Raw genomic sequence first — 16,382 nt, 5'->3', positions numbered from 1 at the left:
TAGCTGGCCTGTGCAGAAAACAGATAGATCTCAAAGAATGACATAAACTTACCCAGGGGGTGACTCCACTTGCAACTGCTGTTCCAGATATGGTTTCATTGCTTGTGTAAATTAACACAATCCCTGGTATCTGGTATACAGCTTTTGATCTGGCAAAAGCTTTTTCTCAATATTTGTTTGAAAAGACCACCAAAAGCAGTTTGCTTTCAGTTGTCAAGACCAGCAATACACCCTCACTGACCTATCTCAGGGGCATATCAACTCTTTGGCTCTATGTCATTTAGTTCACAGGGAACTTGATGGCCTTTCCTTTCCAGAAGACATCACACTGGTCCACTACATTGATAATATTATGCTTATTGGACCTATGAACAAGAAGTAGTAACTGCTCTTGACATACTGGTAAGACATTTGCATTTCAGAGGGCAGGAAATAAATTTGACAAAAATTCAGGAGACTTCCACTTCAGGGAAATTTCTAGGGATCCAGTGGTGTGAGACATGTCAAGATTTCCTTTCTAATGTCAAGGATAAGTTGTTGCATCTGGCCCCTCCTATAACCTAAAAAGAAGCATAACATCTAATGGGCCTCTTTGGATTTTGGAGGCAACATATTCACCACTTGAGTGCACTACTGAGTGTGCTACACATTTACTGAGTGGCCCGAAAAGCTGCTGGTTTTGAGTGGAGCCCAGAACAAGAGAAGGTTCTGCAACAGGTCCAGGCTGTTGTGCAAGCTGCTCTCCCACTTGGGCCATATGATCCAATAGATCCAATGGTGCATGAAGTGTCAGTGGCAGATAGAGATATTGTTTGGAGCATCTGTAAGCCCCTATAGGTGAATCACGGTGCAGGCCCTTAGGATTTTGGAGCAAAGCCCTTATCCTTTGCAGATAACTACCCTCCTTTTGACACACAGCTTTTAGCTTGCTACTGGGACTTAGTAGAGACTAAATGCTTACCCGTGAACCACCAAGTTACCATGCGACCTGAGCTTCCCATCATGCATAAAGCTGGGCACGCATAGCAGTGCTACATTATCAAATGGAAAAAGTATATATGAGATCAGACCCAAGCGGGCCCTGAAGGCACAAGTAAGTTACATGAAGTGATCCCTACCCCTGCCACATTATCTTTTCTCTCCCAGCCTGCACCTATGGCCTCATGGGGAGTTCCCTGTGATCAGTTGACTGAGAAAGAGACAACTCAGGCCTGGTTTACAGATGATTCTGCATAACTTGCAGGCATCATCCAAAAGTTATAGTGCAGCTGCAGTCCCTTTTGAAGATGTTCCAGAAGAACAGTGGTAAAGGTAAATCCCAGTGGGCAGAACTTGGAGCAGTGCATCTAGTTGCTCATTTTGCTTGGAATAGAAATGGCCATAGGTATGAGTCTATACTGATACACGAGCTGTGCCAGTGGTTTGGCTGGATAGTCAGGAACTTGGAATGAACATGATCAGAAAATTAGCAACAAGGAGGTCTATGATATTGGCCTGAGTGAGCAAAAAGAATGTGAAAGCATTTGTGTCCCATGCGAATGCTCACCAAAGTGTGACACAGCACAGGAGGATTTTAATAATCAAGTGGAAAAGATGGCCTGTTCTATTAATGCCAGTCAGCTTCTTTTCCCAGCCACCCCTGTCATCAACCAATGGGCTCACGAACAAAGTAGCAATGGTGGCACAGATGGAGGTTATGCATGGGCTCAGCAACAGGGACTTCCACTCATCAAGCCCAACCTGGCTACAGCAACTGTTGAGTGCCCAATCTGACAGCAGCAGAGATTGGTACTGAGATATAGCACTATTCCCTGCGGTGACCAACTAGCTACCTCACGGCAGGTTGATTACATTGACTACTTCCACCATGGAAGGGACAGCACTTTGTTCGTACTGGAACAGACACTTACTCTGGATTTGACTCCATGCATGTAATGCTTTTGCCAATACTACAATCTGTGGACTTCCAGAATGCCTTATCCATCACCATGTTTTCCCACATAGCATTCCTTCTAATAAATGTACTCACTTCACAGCAAATGAGGTGCAGCAATGGGCTCATGCTCATAGAACTTACTGGTCTTACAATGTTCCCCATCATTGTAAAGTAGCTGGCTTCGTAGAAAGGTGGAATGGCCTTTTGAAGATCCGGTTCCAGTGCCAGCTTGGTGGCAATATCTTGCAGGGCTGGTGCAATATCCTTCAGAAGACCACATATTCTCTAAATCAGCATCCCACAAATGGTGCTATTTTTCCTATAGCTGGGATTCACGGTTCCAGTAATCAGCAGTGGAAATGGAACGGCACCACTCATTATTACCCTTAGTGATCCACTGGTAAAATTTTTGCTTCACATCCCTGTGACCTTATGCTTTGCTGGTCTAGAGGTCTTCATTCCACAGGGAAGAATGCTTTCACCAGGAGTCACAACAATTATTCCACTGAACTGGAAAATTAGAAAACTGTCATGGGTCATTTTGGGCTCCTCATGCCTCTGAATCAACAGGCAAAGATAGAAGTTACTCTGCTGGCTGGAGTAATCCATCTTAACTATCAAAGGGAAATTGAGTGGCTACTACACTGGAGGAAGGAAAATTACGTCTAGAATACAGATCTCTTAGGGCATCTCTTAGTACTACCATGTCCTATGATTAAAGCCAATGGAAAACTATAACCTAATTCAGGTAAGACTTCTAATGGCCCAGACCCTTTAGGAATGAAGGTTTGGGAACATCCCAACAGGCACACAAACACAACCAGCTCTGAGATGCTTGCAGAGGGTGAAGGAAATATGGAATGAGTAGTGAAAGAAGGTAGTTAATACCAGCTACAGTCACGTGACCAGTTACAGAAATGAGGATTGTAATTATTATAAGTATTTTTATTTTGTTGTTTACTTGTGTGCATACGTGTATGTATGTTTTCTTCCCTTTCTTATCCCCTTGTAATCTAACATAAATTTTACTAATAATAGCTAACTTTACATCACATTTTTTTTCCTTTTATTTACATCACATTATTGAAGTTACTAGATTACCAAGGAGAAGCATGAACATTAACCAAGGTCTTTGAATCCTCTTCTGGGGAAACAGCACATTTTCAGTAGTACACCAGGAAATTGTTTCATGAAATGAAGAAGTATGACTTTATTACAGTCTTTATTTGGAGATTTAAGTATGGCTTAAGGAGATGTGTATGGGTGGCAATTTGATTAGACATGGACTGTGATGGTTAGTTTTATGTGTTGACTTGGCTAGGCTCTAGTACCCAGTTATTCAAAAACTAATGTAGGTGTTACTATGAAAGTATTTTGTAGATGTGATTTACATCTACTATCAGTTAACTTAGGGAAAAGGAGATATCCTGGATATTATGGGTGGCTTGATCCACCAAGTTGAAAGACCTGAGGTTTTCCTAAAGAAGAAATTCCACACAATGTCATATGGCTCACAAAGCCTAAAATATTTACTCTCTGACCCTTGACAGAAAAAAATTTGCCAACCTCAGTCTACATTTAGAATACTAGAAAAGTAAACTGCCCTGCAATCCCATTACTGGGTATATACCCAAAGGAAGGAAATCATCATGTTGAAGGAATACCTACACTCCCATGTTTATTGTAGCTCTATTTACAATAGCCAAGAGTTGGAATCAACCTAAATATCCATTGACAGGTGACTGTGTAAGGAAAATGTGGTATATATACTCAATGGAATATTACTCTGCCATAAAAAAGAATAAAATTATTTGCAGCAACATGGATAAACTTAGAGAAAATTATGTTAAATGAAATAAGGCAGGCACAGAAAGAGAAATACTATATGTCCTCACTCATAAGTGGGAACTAAAATAAAGAAAAAATGAAACAAAGAATCACAATACATTAAACTTTCAAAAAAAAAAAGAGAGAACAGAACTGTGGTTATTAGAGGTGGGAAACGGGGAGGGAGAGGGGAGTTGGCAAGAAACTAGTTAAGGGTCACAAAGATTATGTTTTACAAACATGAGTATACCAATTATCCTGATTTGATCACCCCATATTGTACACATGTATTGATATTCGATTCTGTACCCCACAAATATACATAATTGATAAAAAATAAAAATAATTTTAAAAATCCAAACAAAAAAACCTGACATTGAAAAATAAAAGATGCCCCAAGAAAACTGAAAACATATCCACACAAAAACTTGTACATGAATGTTCATAGCAGCACTTTCACAATAGCCAAAAGGTGTTTAAAACACAAATGTCCCTCAACTAATGAATAAACAAAATGTGATATATCCATACAGTGGAACATTATTTGGCCAGAAAAAGGAATGAAGCACTGAAAAATGCTATAATACAGATGAATCTTGAAAATATCATGCTAAGTGAAAGAAACCAGATATAAAAGGCCACATATTGTATGATTCCATTTATATGACATGGCCAGAACAGGCAAATTCATAGAGTTAGAAAGTAGATTAGTGGTTTCCAGGGCTGGCAGGGGAGGAGGAAAGGGGAGTGAGTGTAAATGAGTGCAGCGTTTCTTCTGAGGGTAATGGACACGTTGTGGAATTAAATGGTGGTTATGGTTGCACAAGTTTGCATGTACACTGAGAACTACTAAACTGTACACCACCACGAAGTACAGAGCACTGCAGAGTTCCGCAGGGGGCTCAGAACCTAGTGATGAATTAGTCTGTTCTGCCACCTCAAACAAGGATCAAACCTGCCCTGGGAGTCAGGAGACCAAGTTTTACATTCCACTTGTACCAAACATTCATGTGACCTTTGGTAAATTTCTTCCCGTTTGGTCCTTAATTTCCTTCCCTATAATATGGGTGTGATTGGGCAGGGAGGGAGAAGGCCGGTGTGCCAGGGTCTAGTGGGTAATTGGGGGACCTGACTTCCCAGAATCTATTATTTCCCCAAGCTTTATCAGATACCCTAATAATCAGTATCTTCATCTTATCATCAACACTTTCCAATTTCAGAGCATTCACACATACACGATGTCATTTGATACTAATAACCACCGTTTACAGAAGACACATATTATCTGCATTTTACAGATGAAGAAATGGAGGCTCATGGAGGTAGAGCAATGTGTCCAAGTTCATACAGGGGGTAAGTGTTGGAACTGGGACTCAACCCCAGGTCTTCTGATTCTAGATCCTGTGTTCTGCCCACATCATCACACTGTTTTTGTATGTTTGGCCTCTGTCTGGAAAGCCCAAGATAGCAAAGTCCAGCAACCTCACCACAAACACTGCACACCTTTGTTTGGACAAAGTGAGGGAGAAGAGGCAGGAGGAACCTGAGGTTCTGCTGGTTCTCCTTGCTCTTTTCTTATGAACCTCTCTATATTGGCACAGTAACAGTCTGTAGGCAGGAGTATTCATGAATAGACATCACAAAGATACATTGTTATACTTGATCTCTTCAACACTGTTACTAGGGAGGTGAGGAGGCTGTGCCTTTTGTTCAGGGGGAGGTTAGGAGATAAGAACCGTGGGACTCTGCTCTCTCTTCTAATACCAGGAGGCTCATTTTCCTCTCATGAGTCCTTAAAGAGGAAGGCTCCTCAAGCCTTGGTAGAGAGGAGTTAAGAAGAGGGAGAGAAAAGAAATTATCCTCCCTCCCCTTGCTAAACCAGAACCCCAGGACAGGGAACATCAGTGGAACCAGGGATTCACTACTAAACTCAAAGAGCTGGGCCTAAATGTTAAGTTGTGCCAGTGAGATTCCTGCTGTCAAACCCAGTTAAGCTCTTACGAGTCACAGTACTGAGCTCTAGTAATGCTATGTGGGCTTTGGCAAGTCACTCGCCCTCTCTGATTCAGTTTGCTTATCCAAAAATGCGGCTAATGAGTACTGGGTCTAGCTCAGAAAGATGCTCTGAGGTTTAAGTGACATAAATAAATGCTTTAAAAATAAAATGAGGGCTGGCCAGTTAGCTCAGTTGGTTAGAGTATGGTGTTACACCACCAAAGTCAAAGATTTGGATCCCAATACTGGCTAGCTGCCAAAAATAAATAAATAAAATGCATTTTATGGATACACTCTTTCTTCCATAGCTGGTAAGTAAGAGGAGCTAAGGCTTGAACATACTTGGAGTGACCGTCACTCCTTTCCAGGCAGCAGTAAACACACAGGGCATGCACAGCTAGAGGGAGTCAAACCAAAGGCAGATGTCTCTTCAGAAGGACAGGCCATTTGACCAATCCATATTTGTCAAGCACTGCCTACAGGATGGGTGCTGTTCTGCGTGCTTGAAGATAATGTAGTTAAGAGAAATTGCCCTCACAGAGCTTATATTCTAGTTGTGAGAGACCAACAAGTAAACAACATATATGTCAAACCTTGGCAGGTGCTATGCAGAAATAAACTGGGTAGGGTTAACAGTAGTAGGGGAGAGGTGCTATTTCATACGTGATTTCATACAGACAGACTGGCCAGAAGGCCACTCTGATAAGAGGATGTTTGAGCAAAGACCCGAAGGAAGCGAAGGAATAGTTTAGGGGACAGTCACACCTTAGGTTTACACTAGAGGACACTAGTGTTTGGGGTTCAGAATCTGACAGCACCATGGCCGCAGAGACAACTCCTGACCATGTTGATTATTCTCCATTTGCTCCCCTTAGATTCTTTACCCCTTTTTTCCCAGTTCTGTTCCCTGGGAGGAGGAAGACTGATCCCTACAGACTGCAATCCTGGGTCAGCCTCGCATCTGCCTTTCAGAGGGAGCCTGGAGAACAGGATAAAAGAGAGGTGGGGACCCTGATGCCCCCACTGTCTCTGCCCACCACAGTTCTGATAGTGGCTGCATTCTTCTATGAGAATTCCACAATTCCCATCTGCCTTCCACAGCCCCTTCTGTGACCCATTCTCACATCTTTCCCCTCCTGGGCTCCTCTCCTTCAGGAAGCTCTGCAGGATTAGCCTTCCAGATGAGCACTGTCCACCTAACCTGCAAGGGAATGTGTTGTCCACAGATGCCAACTGGATTGCCTCTTCCATGAGGGCAGGAAGTATGAGTTTTGGCCCTAGAGACATCCATTTCAAATGAAATGTGGCCTCACTCTCTACCAAAGCTCCACCTCTGCCAAATTACTCACACTAGCAAAAGCAGTAACAGAAATTGGGGTTCTAGAGTCCCTTAATCCCTTCCCTTAAGACCTCACTTGCCCAGAGGTAGTCTTCTCCCCAAGATCCAGCCAATCTACTTCGTATCTGAAGGAACCCTATCTACCTGCCTTTAACACTCAAGAGCTCATTGCCCAGTTTATTCTTCCATAACACAATTACCACTATTGGGAAAAGCTTACTAACATGCATGTGTCCACTCTACCCATTAGAATGTGCTTGCCAGTGAAATACAGAACTTGCCTGTGTGAACAGCAGCCTAGGCCCAAGCACACAAGAACTCAGTAAATGCTTTTGAGTGAATAAACGACTACAGAAAGAGAACAAAGCACCTCTGGCTCCCTAACACCACCACCACAACTGTAGCCATTAAGCCTGGGCACTGATGGCTTAGAGACAGGGGTGAGCAGATACCTTCAGAAGTCTTGGCATTGACTTCTCCAGGTGTGTGTTGGGGGAAAGGGGTAGGGGTGAGGAACCCACAAGTGGGACAACTGGGATAACCCAGAAGACTCAGAGAACCAGTTTCCACCAAGAGTCCCCATCTTTCTGAAGATTCTCAGCTTTTCCACTTCAGAATGACTGGAGCAGGACTTAGCTAATAGATATAGTCTCCAGGTTTAGGGAACCTAAAAGGGGGAGTAAGGCTTCAAGCTTTGGCCAAAGGGTCTAAGAAGCCAAGCTCAGGCAGGTCCAGAACAGCAGCTGGGAAGGCAGCATCTACTATACCAAAGATCCAAAATGTGGCTCACCTGGCCATCCCCAACAAGGGAGGTAAGACCCAAGAGCCCTGTGGGTGAGTGTGCTGGTTAGTTCTTACCTACTTAAGGGGCGTAAGCATAGGCCTTACAAATAATTCCTGCATCAAGCCAATCAGTATCTCTTACCTGGTCTTATCTCTTCCATCTCCATTCTGCTCTACCCTAGGCACCCTCCACTCCCATCCACTGTGTGGCACCACTGCCACCAGGCCAATCCTTCACCCCCAAAGAAACCCAAACAGCTCAGAGGTGCATCAATCAACCTTTAATGTCCAAGAGAGGCGTGGATGCAGAGCATAGATGTGGCAGGGTCTCAGTCCCTGCTCCAGAAATGAGGGAGATGAACACAAACCAGACACTTCCAACTGGCCACACAAGTCTGGGAGGGCAGGGAGAAACATTGATTTGGACATTCATAAAAAAATAAAACCTAAAATCAAGCACTCAATCTTGTGCCCACCAAAGGGTTTGATATAAGGTACTCAGTCACCGCCCCAGTTCCCACCCTCCCCTGCCAGCATCAAAAAGAAAGCTCGGCACACACTATGGGCTTGGGGAGGGGGCATTCTCCTGCCTCCCCACCAGCCACAAGAATGGACTTGAAAATAAAAGAATGAGCTGGGTCCCCCACCCCCACCCGTGTCAACCCTACACATGAGAGTTTTAAATGAGACTCATGAGAATCAGCAGCTCAGTCAGCAATGAGCACGCCACTCTAACCCCCACCCCATTCTTATTTCATCAACAGACAAGATTTCCCCTGCATCCTCCTTGGAATCTCCTCCCACCCATGGCCCTGCTCCATCTCCTGATTTCTGGCTTCATCACCATAAGACTGACCTTCTCCAAAGTTCTCCTGAAGTCCCTCTTATCACTTCCATCCCCTCCTCCGACCAGAGGCTGCAACCATCCACAAAGTTACTTCCCTCTCTACTGAGATCCAGCTCCAGGGCAGATGGCAGCATGACCATCTTGTCCTGGGTGGTCCTCCTAAAGCCTTCCCAGGGACCAGACAGCCATAGGGCAAGCAGAGTGTCTGGGCTAAATCACTAAGGGGGGGAGGGTGACACCTGTCTTTACCCCCAAAGCAGACACCCCCAGAGGTTAACATAAAGGCCCATTAGAACTGTGCCCCCTACTTAACCATATACCCTAGAGATTCCATACTGTCCTGCTTCCTCCCTCCCCTCTACCCTAAACATACATACACACGTGCACACACGTACACAGCAGAGAATCAAGGGACATATTGATTTGGTTTGGTTGCTACGACCTAAGGAACTACAGTCACCAGAAATTCTCTTGCCAGCCGACTAACAGGGGCTGCTCTAAGAGAACTCCAAAGGAATGAGAACTGAGGGCTAAGCAGGGAGCAGATAGAAAGAAAGAAGAATGTAAAGAAAAAAAAAAATCAGGCTAATCCTACCCCCAACATCCTCCTAGCATGATCTCTGGCCAAATGAATACAAGAAGGTAATCCACAGAGACATGGCCCTTACTTGGAAATTCAAAGACAGCAAGACAAGTCTGCTCCCCACTCCCACACGCCACAAACACATCTCAGGGCCCCTTAAGGAATTCACCCACCACCCCACCCTCTGCCCCAAGCTATAGAATCACAGTTCAATGGAATATTCTCCCTGGTACTAGATCAATCCCACCAACCCTCCTTCCTATCCCTCTCTCCTTGTCAATCCTAACACTGTCCCCTTGCAGCCTCCCTGGCCCTGCCAAAGCAGCGTTCACCACCAGGAAAAGGCACCTGCAGTTTTAGTTCTACCTCCAGAGACCTATTTCTTTTCCTCAGCCCTCCTAGTCTTTTGGGCTTTGTTGAGGGCTTTTTATTTTGTAGAGGGAGAGAAAGAGAAAAGGGAGGGGGTGGGAGAGATTTCCTAGTGCAATACAACCAAAAAAATATTTTAAAGTCTTGAAAAATAAACATAAAGCAGCCTTCTTCCCCAGGCAACTAAACAGAAAGAAATTTGGTTTTGTTTACTGCGACATACACATGAAATCGAGTATACAGTCCATGCAGTAGCACAGCCATTGGAGAGGACATCCTGATGCTGGCCCCAGTGCTAAACAGTCCCAGCAACACCGCCTGCTTGCCATTGCTGCCGCCGCCACTGACACCTTCACCACAGCCACCTAGCCAGACTTGAAGAGGAGGATTGCAACTTGACCCAAGTAAAAATAGATGAAATGCTTTGTCTCGTGTGTGACGTAGCTGCCAAAATTTCGGCCCACGATACAATGCCAGGTAGGGTTATATTTCTTGTCGAATTCCTAAAAAAAAGAATAAAAGGGGGGGGCGGGTAGGAAGAAAGGTGATTTAGGTAGCTGGAGGATGAAAAATTAGAATGGAGGTCTCTCCCTGCAACTACAGCCCCGATATGTTTAGTTATCACTCCCATTCCACCCCTGGCCCCAGCTCCCTGAACCTCAGGAGCTCAGGTTCTACAGCAGGCTAGGACACTCCTCCCTTCATTAATAATGGAACACCACAAAGCCTCCATTATTCTTCTCGGCAGAGCCTCTAGCACTCTACACCCTGATCATCTCTCCTCCCCACCCCCTCAACACCACCACTAGCCTTGATTCTTCAGCAAGGGCATCAGAGAGGCCAGTGGAATAAAGGACCAATCCAGTGACATATAGCATGATACAAATGGGGACCTGCCACCTGCTGCCTCACACATTACTAAAACCAGCATTTCCTAATGGCAAAAAGACATTAGAGCAAAATGGGGACCAAACATCAGGAGTACTAGGAAGCAGTTCTATATAAGTCAGCAGTGAAGGCACTCCCGTGTGCCAGGCACTGTGTGGGCTGTACCCACCAGAAAATGGACCTCAGTCATGAGATCAAGGCAATTCCCTCACTTCTCTCAGGGGCACAAGTTCAGCATCAAAATCACACAGGAAATCCTTGTGAGCTAATCAGACAGGCAGCTGCCTGCCACCCTGTGGCTCAGACTGCAGGTTCAATTCTAGATGCATCCTGCTGTGTTCTTGAAAGGGCAGCAGCCCTACACCTTGGTCCAACTAATGCTGCCAACCCTGGGGCTCTCTGTCACCCCAGGTGCTCAACATATCATTTGTTTGGCCTTGTCACAGCCCCCATACCACACAACTCCAAGAGGCACTAGGGAACAGTAGAAACCAAACCCAGCTTCAATCATGGCTCAAGACATGTAGGAAAGCTACAACAACTTTCCTGGGTCTCATTCTTCCCCTAAGCAAAACAAGAAAGCTGGACTAGGTAATTTAAGGATTCTTTTATCTCTGAGAGTCCATGATTCTGGATTCTCTTCCTAAACAGAACAACAAGGCCATCACTCAGCAAGGAGCTGGCACCCCCAGCTGGCTCTACAACCCTTGGCTCCATACACAAAAGAGTCTCTCAGGGACTCTAGAGTTTACTCTTCTCATCCCAACCATCTGGGTAGGAAAACAGTTCTGTAAAACTCAAGGAGACCCTACCACTTCTATGGACCAAACTGCCATGCCAGAGCTGAGAATGTCAAAGACTAGGGCTATGTCTCCAATGGACATGGGTTCTGACTGGGAATCAGGGGTCCTAGATACCCCTTCTTACTTTGACTCAGCTGCTTCCTCACAGTGTTAGCCACATCCACTCACCCATTCACCCAGGAATTTTTCAGGGACCAAACTTATCTCCCCAGTATTGCTCATCCATATTTAAAAAGTATATATTCAAGCTCACCCTTTTCTTAAGAATGTAGGAAGATGGGGACAATGTAGTACCTGAGTCCTTTTTAAGGGAAAGAGAAAAACCCCCTACGTGATAAGATTATAGGGATACCCCAACTTTAAATGATACAATTCCCTGAAAATTTGCTTAAGTCTTATATTAAGAGGATATCTGAATGATTAATTTTGAATCGTTCTGAATTGGGCCAGTAATATTTAATTCTGAAGCTTCTCTGCATAGTCTTATCCTTCCCCAATGTCTTGTAGTCACATAGTTATCTGCAAATGTAAACATACACACACCCCCAGCAGACTTCCTCTTAAGAACTCCTAAGATGAATGCTTTGGCAGTTCAGAATCACTCCCTAAATTGAAAATTCCTAGGGTTTTGTTCGCATGAGATATACTAGCTTTCCTACGTCCCCAGCTCTAGCCCTCCCTGGAGGGCAGCTCAGCTGCCAATCCCCACCCCTGGCCACCAGCCACAGCTCTCCAAGCACACCTTCTTGATATAGGCAGCAATGTCCTTCTCTATGTTGTACTTCTCCATGGCCTGCGTGGCACAGTCAACGGCATCCTGTTGCATGTCCTCAGACATGTCTGCGTTCTTGATCACTGCTTTCCGGTCAGACATCGTGACACTGCAGAAAGAGCAGAGAGGTGAGGCTGACAACTCAAGCTCTGGGCAATGAATGCTAGCTGCTGAATTTGGGGGCCTCAGTGGGAGAGGGGAGTATTCAAGGTGAGGGCAACAGAAAACACAGATATGAAGCATTAGGATAGGGAGCTCCTAAGCTTTTAGCAAAGACATGTTCCCCACCCTTGAGAAATACAGGAAAAAAGACATAAGACATCAGTTTTTATCATATTTAAAATGAGGTTTTTCCAACTCTAAAATTTGTGTTTCTGATATTCTGAACAGTTCTGATAGCCAGAATGACATTACAATATACCATCTACTACCTGTGTCCTTGGATAAGCTACTTAATCTTTGTACTTTTATGTCATCTTTAAAATGGGAACTGCAGGGTTGTCCTGAGGATTCAGTGACATAACACCTGAACAGAATAAGCCCTTGATTTAATGACCATTATTACATCATTGGTATCATAGTGGAAAGAAGATGAACTAGGACTCAGTAGGCCTGCCTTCTGGTCCTGACTTTGAACTCTTGTGGTCTTGAAGAAGCCACTTGGCCTTTCTGCATTTGATTACTCCCATTTTAGCAATGAGGACAGCTCTCTACTGGGGCTGTTATTATAAGGATTAACTAAAGTTACAGACGAGCATCTCCAAACAAGGATAGCCTATACAAGGGTCTGTCCAACAGCCAGATTCAGCCTACCACCTGTTTTTGTAAAATAAAATTTTACAGAACACACTACAATAGCAGAGTTGAGTAGTTGGAACAGACTGTATGTCCTGAAAGCCTAAAATATTCACTATATGGCCCTTCACAGAAAAAAGTTGTCAACCTGTTCTATACAAACAAAAAAGGGTGGGGTATGCATTCCAGGCTACCAATGCCCAGTAGGACAGAGAAAAAGATATTTATGCCTTCTCTTAAGTAGCCAGGGCTGAGATAGCCCTTAGAGGTGGAGTGGTAGCCTCAGACTTGGCCAGTAAGTTATACATCCCTGTTCCTTCCTTCTGCTTCCCCACTTACTATAACATTCATTCCTTAAAGCTCAATATATTTTTTGAAAGCCCTAGATCTTGGATCCAGCTCCAACACCGATCTGTCATTTCCCTGGATCTTTGCTTCCCCATGTTAAGGTTATTCATTCGTTCAAAAAGTACTGACCCACTAAGTGAAACAAAAGTTTATATTAGGGGAGAATATCTTATTCTCCTCATAGGAGTGCTGAAGACGTTTTTCCCCCTAAACAAAAATGTAGGACTAGGAAAAACCTGGAGACAGGATTTTTTTTTTAAAAAGTGCCTAAGAACGATGAAGGCTTACTATTTTAACAGCCCTGTTTCATATCCCTGCTCTCTGGGCCATGGCATTCATCCTACAGTAACCAGAGTTCTGAGGCAGACCCTGCACGGACCCTTCCTGGCATGAGATGATGAATCCCAAGAGGGCTAGCCACAACAGAGGGGATGAGCTGCAAAATCCTGCCGTCTTTGACCACAGTCCCATCACACGATGAGCTGCAAAATCCTGCCCTTTGACCACAGTCCCATCACACACAGCAGTAACAATCCCTCCATTCTACCACCAAAAGCACCAATATAGAAAAGATGCTGTCATTCCAGCCCTGTTTGATCCAAGGCTACACAAAGGCCTGCCTGCCTGCTCAAGGAGAGATCCCTGGTATCATTCAGGCCACCTTGACTCTGAGGCCACACTGGCCTGTAAGCTGGATGGGCTGAAAGAGAAGGCAGAACTCACAGCTAGTATTGCGGCCGGCACCAGATGCACAGAATGCACGCATACCAGCTGCCAGCCAGGCAACCCTTGAGACCTTGACCGCATCAAAGCACCTTGGTCTGGCACTGTTAAACTAAGCAGGGCCAGTTCCACTTCAGCAGAGACTGGCAGAGCAAAAGATTAGTAGACCTTTTGCCTCCACACTCCGGAGAGGAAAAGTCAGAGCCTCAAGAGAAGTATGTGAGCAGAGCTTGGTGCTGAGGAAAGGTCAGGCTAGCCCTGACTAGCTATGTGACGTCGAGCAATCAACATCTTCATTTTAAAAACCAATGGTTGAAATGAGATCAATGAGGAAACCTCAGTGGGTTTGTGTAACGTTAAGACAGCAGCTCAGGGAGTATGTTCTGATAGTATAAGGTTCTTCGTAAGTGAAAAAAACTAGTGTCACCTGGTGGCCTATTCCAGGTTACCACTCAGAAGGGGGCACTGTTTATAAACCCAGGGATGGGGGTGGGGCCTCGTTACCGACAACGAAGTGAAAGTATGCAATTGGCACCATTTTGCCAGCAAGCTCACCTGCTCCACTGCCTTATTCCCCCACCCCCAAAAAAGTTATTCAAAGGAACAACTTTATCACAGTAATTAAAAGCCACCTTACTCTCCAGAAGAGAGCCTACGGTTACATAACGTTGATCTTGTGACTACAATGCTACGATTCTTCACCCCAGGTCCCTCAGGCGTCTGAGAGGTGAGGTCCAGCCCCAAACACCCCTGTCCAAGGTGCCAGTGAGAAAACGTTAGGAAGGTGCCCAGCCTAGTAGCTCCTCCTTCCTGGGAAAAAAGCAAGGGACATGTGCCTCCAAATAGGATGGTCAGAGACCCCAAGCCAACCTCCTCAGTCACGAGCGGGGACTCCTTTGAAAAGCTAAAAAGGCACTCCGTGACAGCTCCCGTCCTCTATCCTCCGTTTTTCGACGAAAGAGGCTAATCCTACAAATGACATGGACCGCCCTCCCCACCCGCCGACACACACAAGTGCTTCCATTTGTTCCCTTCAGACCTCCAAGGGGGCCGTATCCCTCCACCATCCCATCCTCTAGTGCGCTGCGGTCACGAAAGGCAGCTCACGGGCAATGAGAAAGCATCCTCTTCCTCGCCGCACGGCCAGGTCCGCAGGCCCCTGCCGGTTAGCTGTCCTACCCCGCCCGGCCTGGAGCAGCGCCGGAGTGACTGGGCGTCCTCGCGGCAGGAAGGACGCCCCAGAGGGTGGCGGCGGCGGCAGGAGAAGCCGCGTCACGCCCGAGCCCTCTCCCCCGGCCCCAGACACCAGAAGCCTCCACACTGCGCAAGGAGACTCCGGGGGTGGAGGGGGGAGCGGTAGCTCCGCAGCCCGGGGCCTTCAGCCGCGCCACGAGGGTCGCCTGGGCAGAGAGTGGCGCAACCGGGGCGGCGCTGGGAGGGAGTGGCGCCAGCGGCGCTGCGCTGCCAGAGGCGTCAACACCGAGGGCGGCGGGGGTCAGTCCCGCTCTAGGCCTCGGGGTCGGGACCGGCGTGGGGCAGGGAAGCCTCAGGGGCGCGCGGCGAAACCCCGGATGCTTGGGGCCGCACGCGACGAGGGCGGGCCGGCCGCCCAGGGATACCCCCACCCACCGCTCACCTTCACGGAGGCGAGTCCGCACAGGCCCCGGGGGAGCAGTGATGGCCTGAGGCAGAGCGCGGGCAGAGGCGGTGTCCCCTGGGCTCCTCTTGCAGCAGCCGCCGCGGTCTCCGGCTTCCGCAGCCCGGGGCCGAGTTCTCGCCGCCGCTGCCCGCCCTTCGAGCTTCCTTGGCCGCCCGCCCTCCGCCTCGCGCCGCCCGCCCGCCCGCTCCGCACCGGCGCCTCTCAGCTCCGCTCCGCTCCGCCGCTGAGCGCGGCCGACGCGCGGCCCCCGCTGAAATAGCGCCCCGCCCCCGCCCCCCCACCGCGCGCGCCGCCGTCCACGCTCCCCATTGGCTGCGCTCTCCCAGCTCCGCACTGCGGGCTTCTCCCCGCGCTGCTCTCGCCCCACATCTTATTTCCTCCCACAATGCCTCGGGCGGAGGCGGGGGGGGGTGGGGAGGGGGAGATGGACAAGGTGGGGGGAAGGAGCGGGACAGGGTCGGGGGGAGGGAGCCTTGGCCTTAGTAGAGAAAAGAAGAATGCAGATCTCTCCGCCCAGGGCTGGAGAGACCAGGCCTGAGAAGGAATAGAAAGGCGAGGCCGACAGACAGGAAGAGGGGGAGGGGAGTGGAGACCCCAATCCCAAGGAGAAAAAAGGAAGAGAAGGAGATGGAGATTTCAGGCCCAAGGAGTCGATGGAGAAGGGGGAGAGATCCCAACCTTAGGGAGAGGGAGGGGAGGAGATGAAATCACCAA

The 16,382-nt window shown here is 47.0% G+C and overlaps 1 protein-coding gene across 1 annotated transcript; it reads right to left on the bottom strand.

Moving 5' to 3' along the window:
* Nucleotides 1-3,588: 3,588 nt before the first annotated feature.
* On the bottom strand, nt 3,589-15,853 carry DYNLL2 (dynein light chain LC8-type 2). Its single transcript, XM_063112528.1, has 3 exons — nt 15,645-15,853; nt 12,113-12,251; nt 3,589-10,182 (listed from the first exon to the last, which is right to left on the bottom strand). Exons 2-3 carry the CDS (start codon nt 12,242-12,244, stop codon nt 10,045-10,047), a joined length of 270 nt encoding a protein of 89 aa, XP_062968598.1. The 5' UTR covers nt 12,245-12,251; nt 15,645-15,853; the 3' UTR covers nt 3,589-10,044.
* Nucleotides 15,854-16,382: the final 529 nt, after the last annotated feature.

Source organism: Cynocephalus volans, chromosome 10, assembly GCF_027409185.1.
Source record: "Cynocephalus volans isolate mCynVol1 chromosome 10, mCynVol1.pri, whole genome shotgun sequence".
Taxonomy (NCBI): domain Eukaryota; kingdom Metazoa; phylum Chordata; class Mammalia; order Dermoptera; family Cynocephalidae; genus Cynocephalus; species Cynocephalus volans.
This window is presented reverse-complemented; position numbering and strand designations above follow the sequence as displayed.

Coding starts and splice junctions, on each gene's coding strand:
- DYNLL2 (XM_063112528.1), bottom strand. CDS start 12,244: ATGTCTGACCGGAAAGCAGTGATCAAGAACGCAGACATGTCTGAGGAC. Junction 10,183..12,112: donor TTGCTGCCTATATCAAGAAG/GTGTGCTTGGAG, acceptor TCTTTTTTTTAG/GAATTCGACAAGAAATATAA.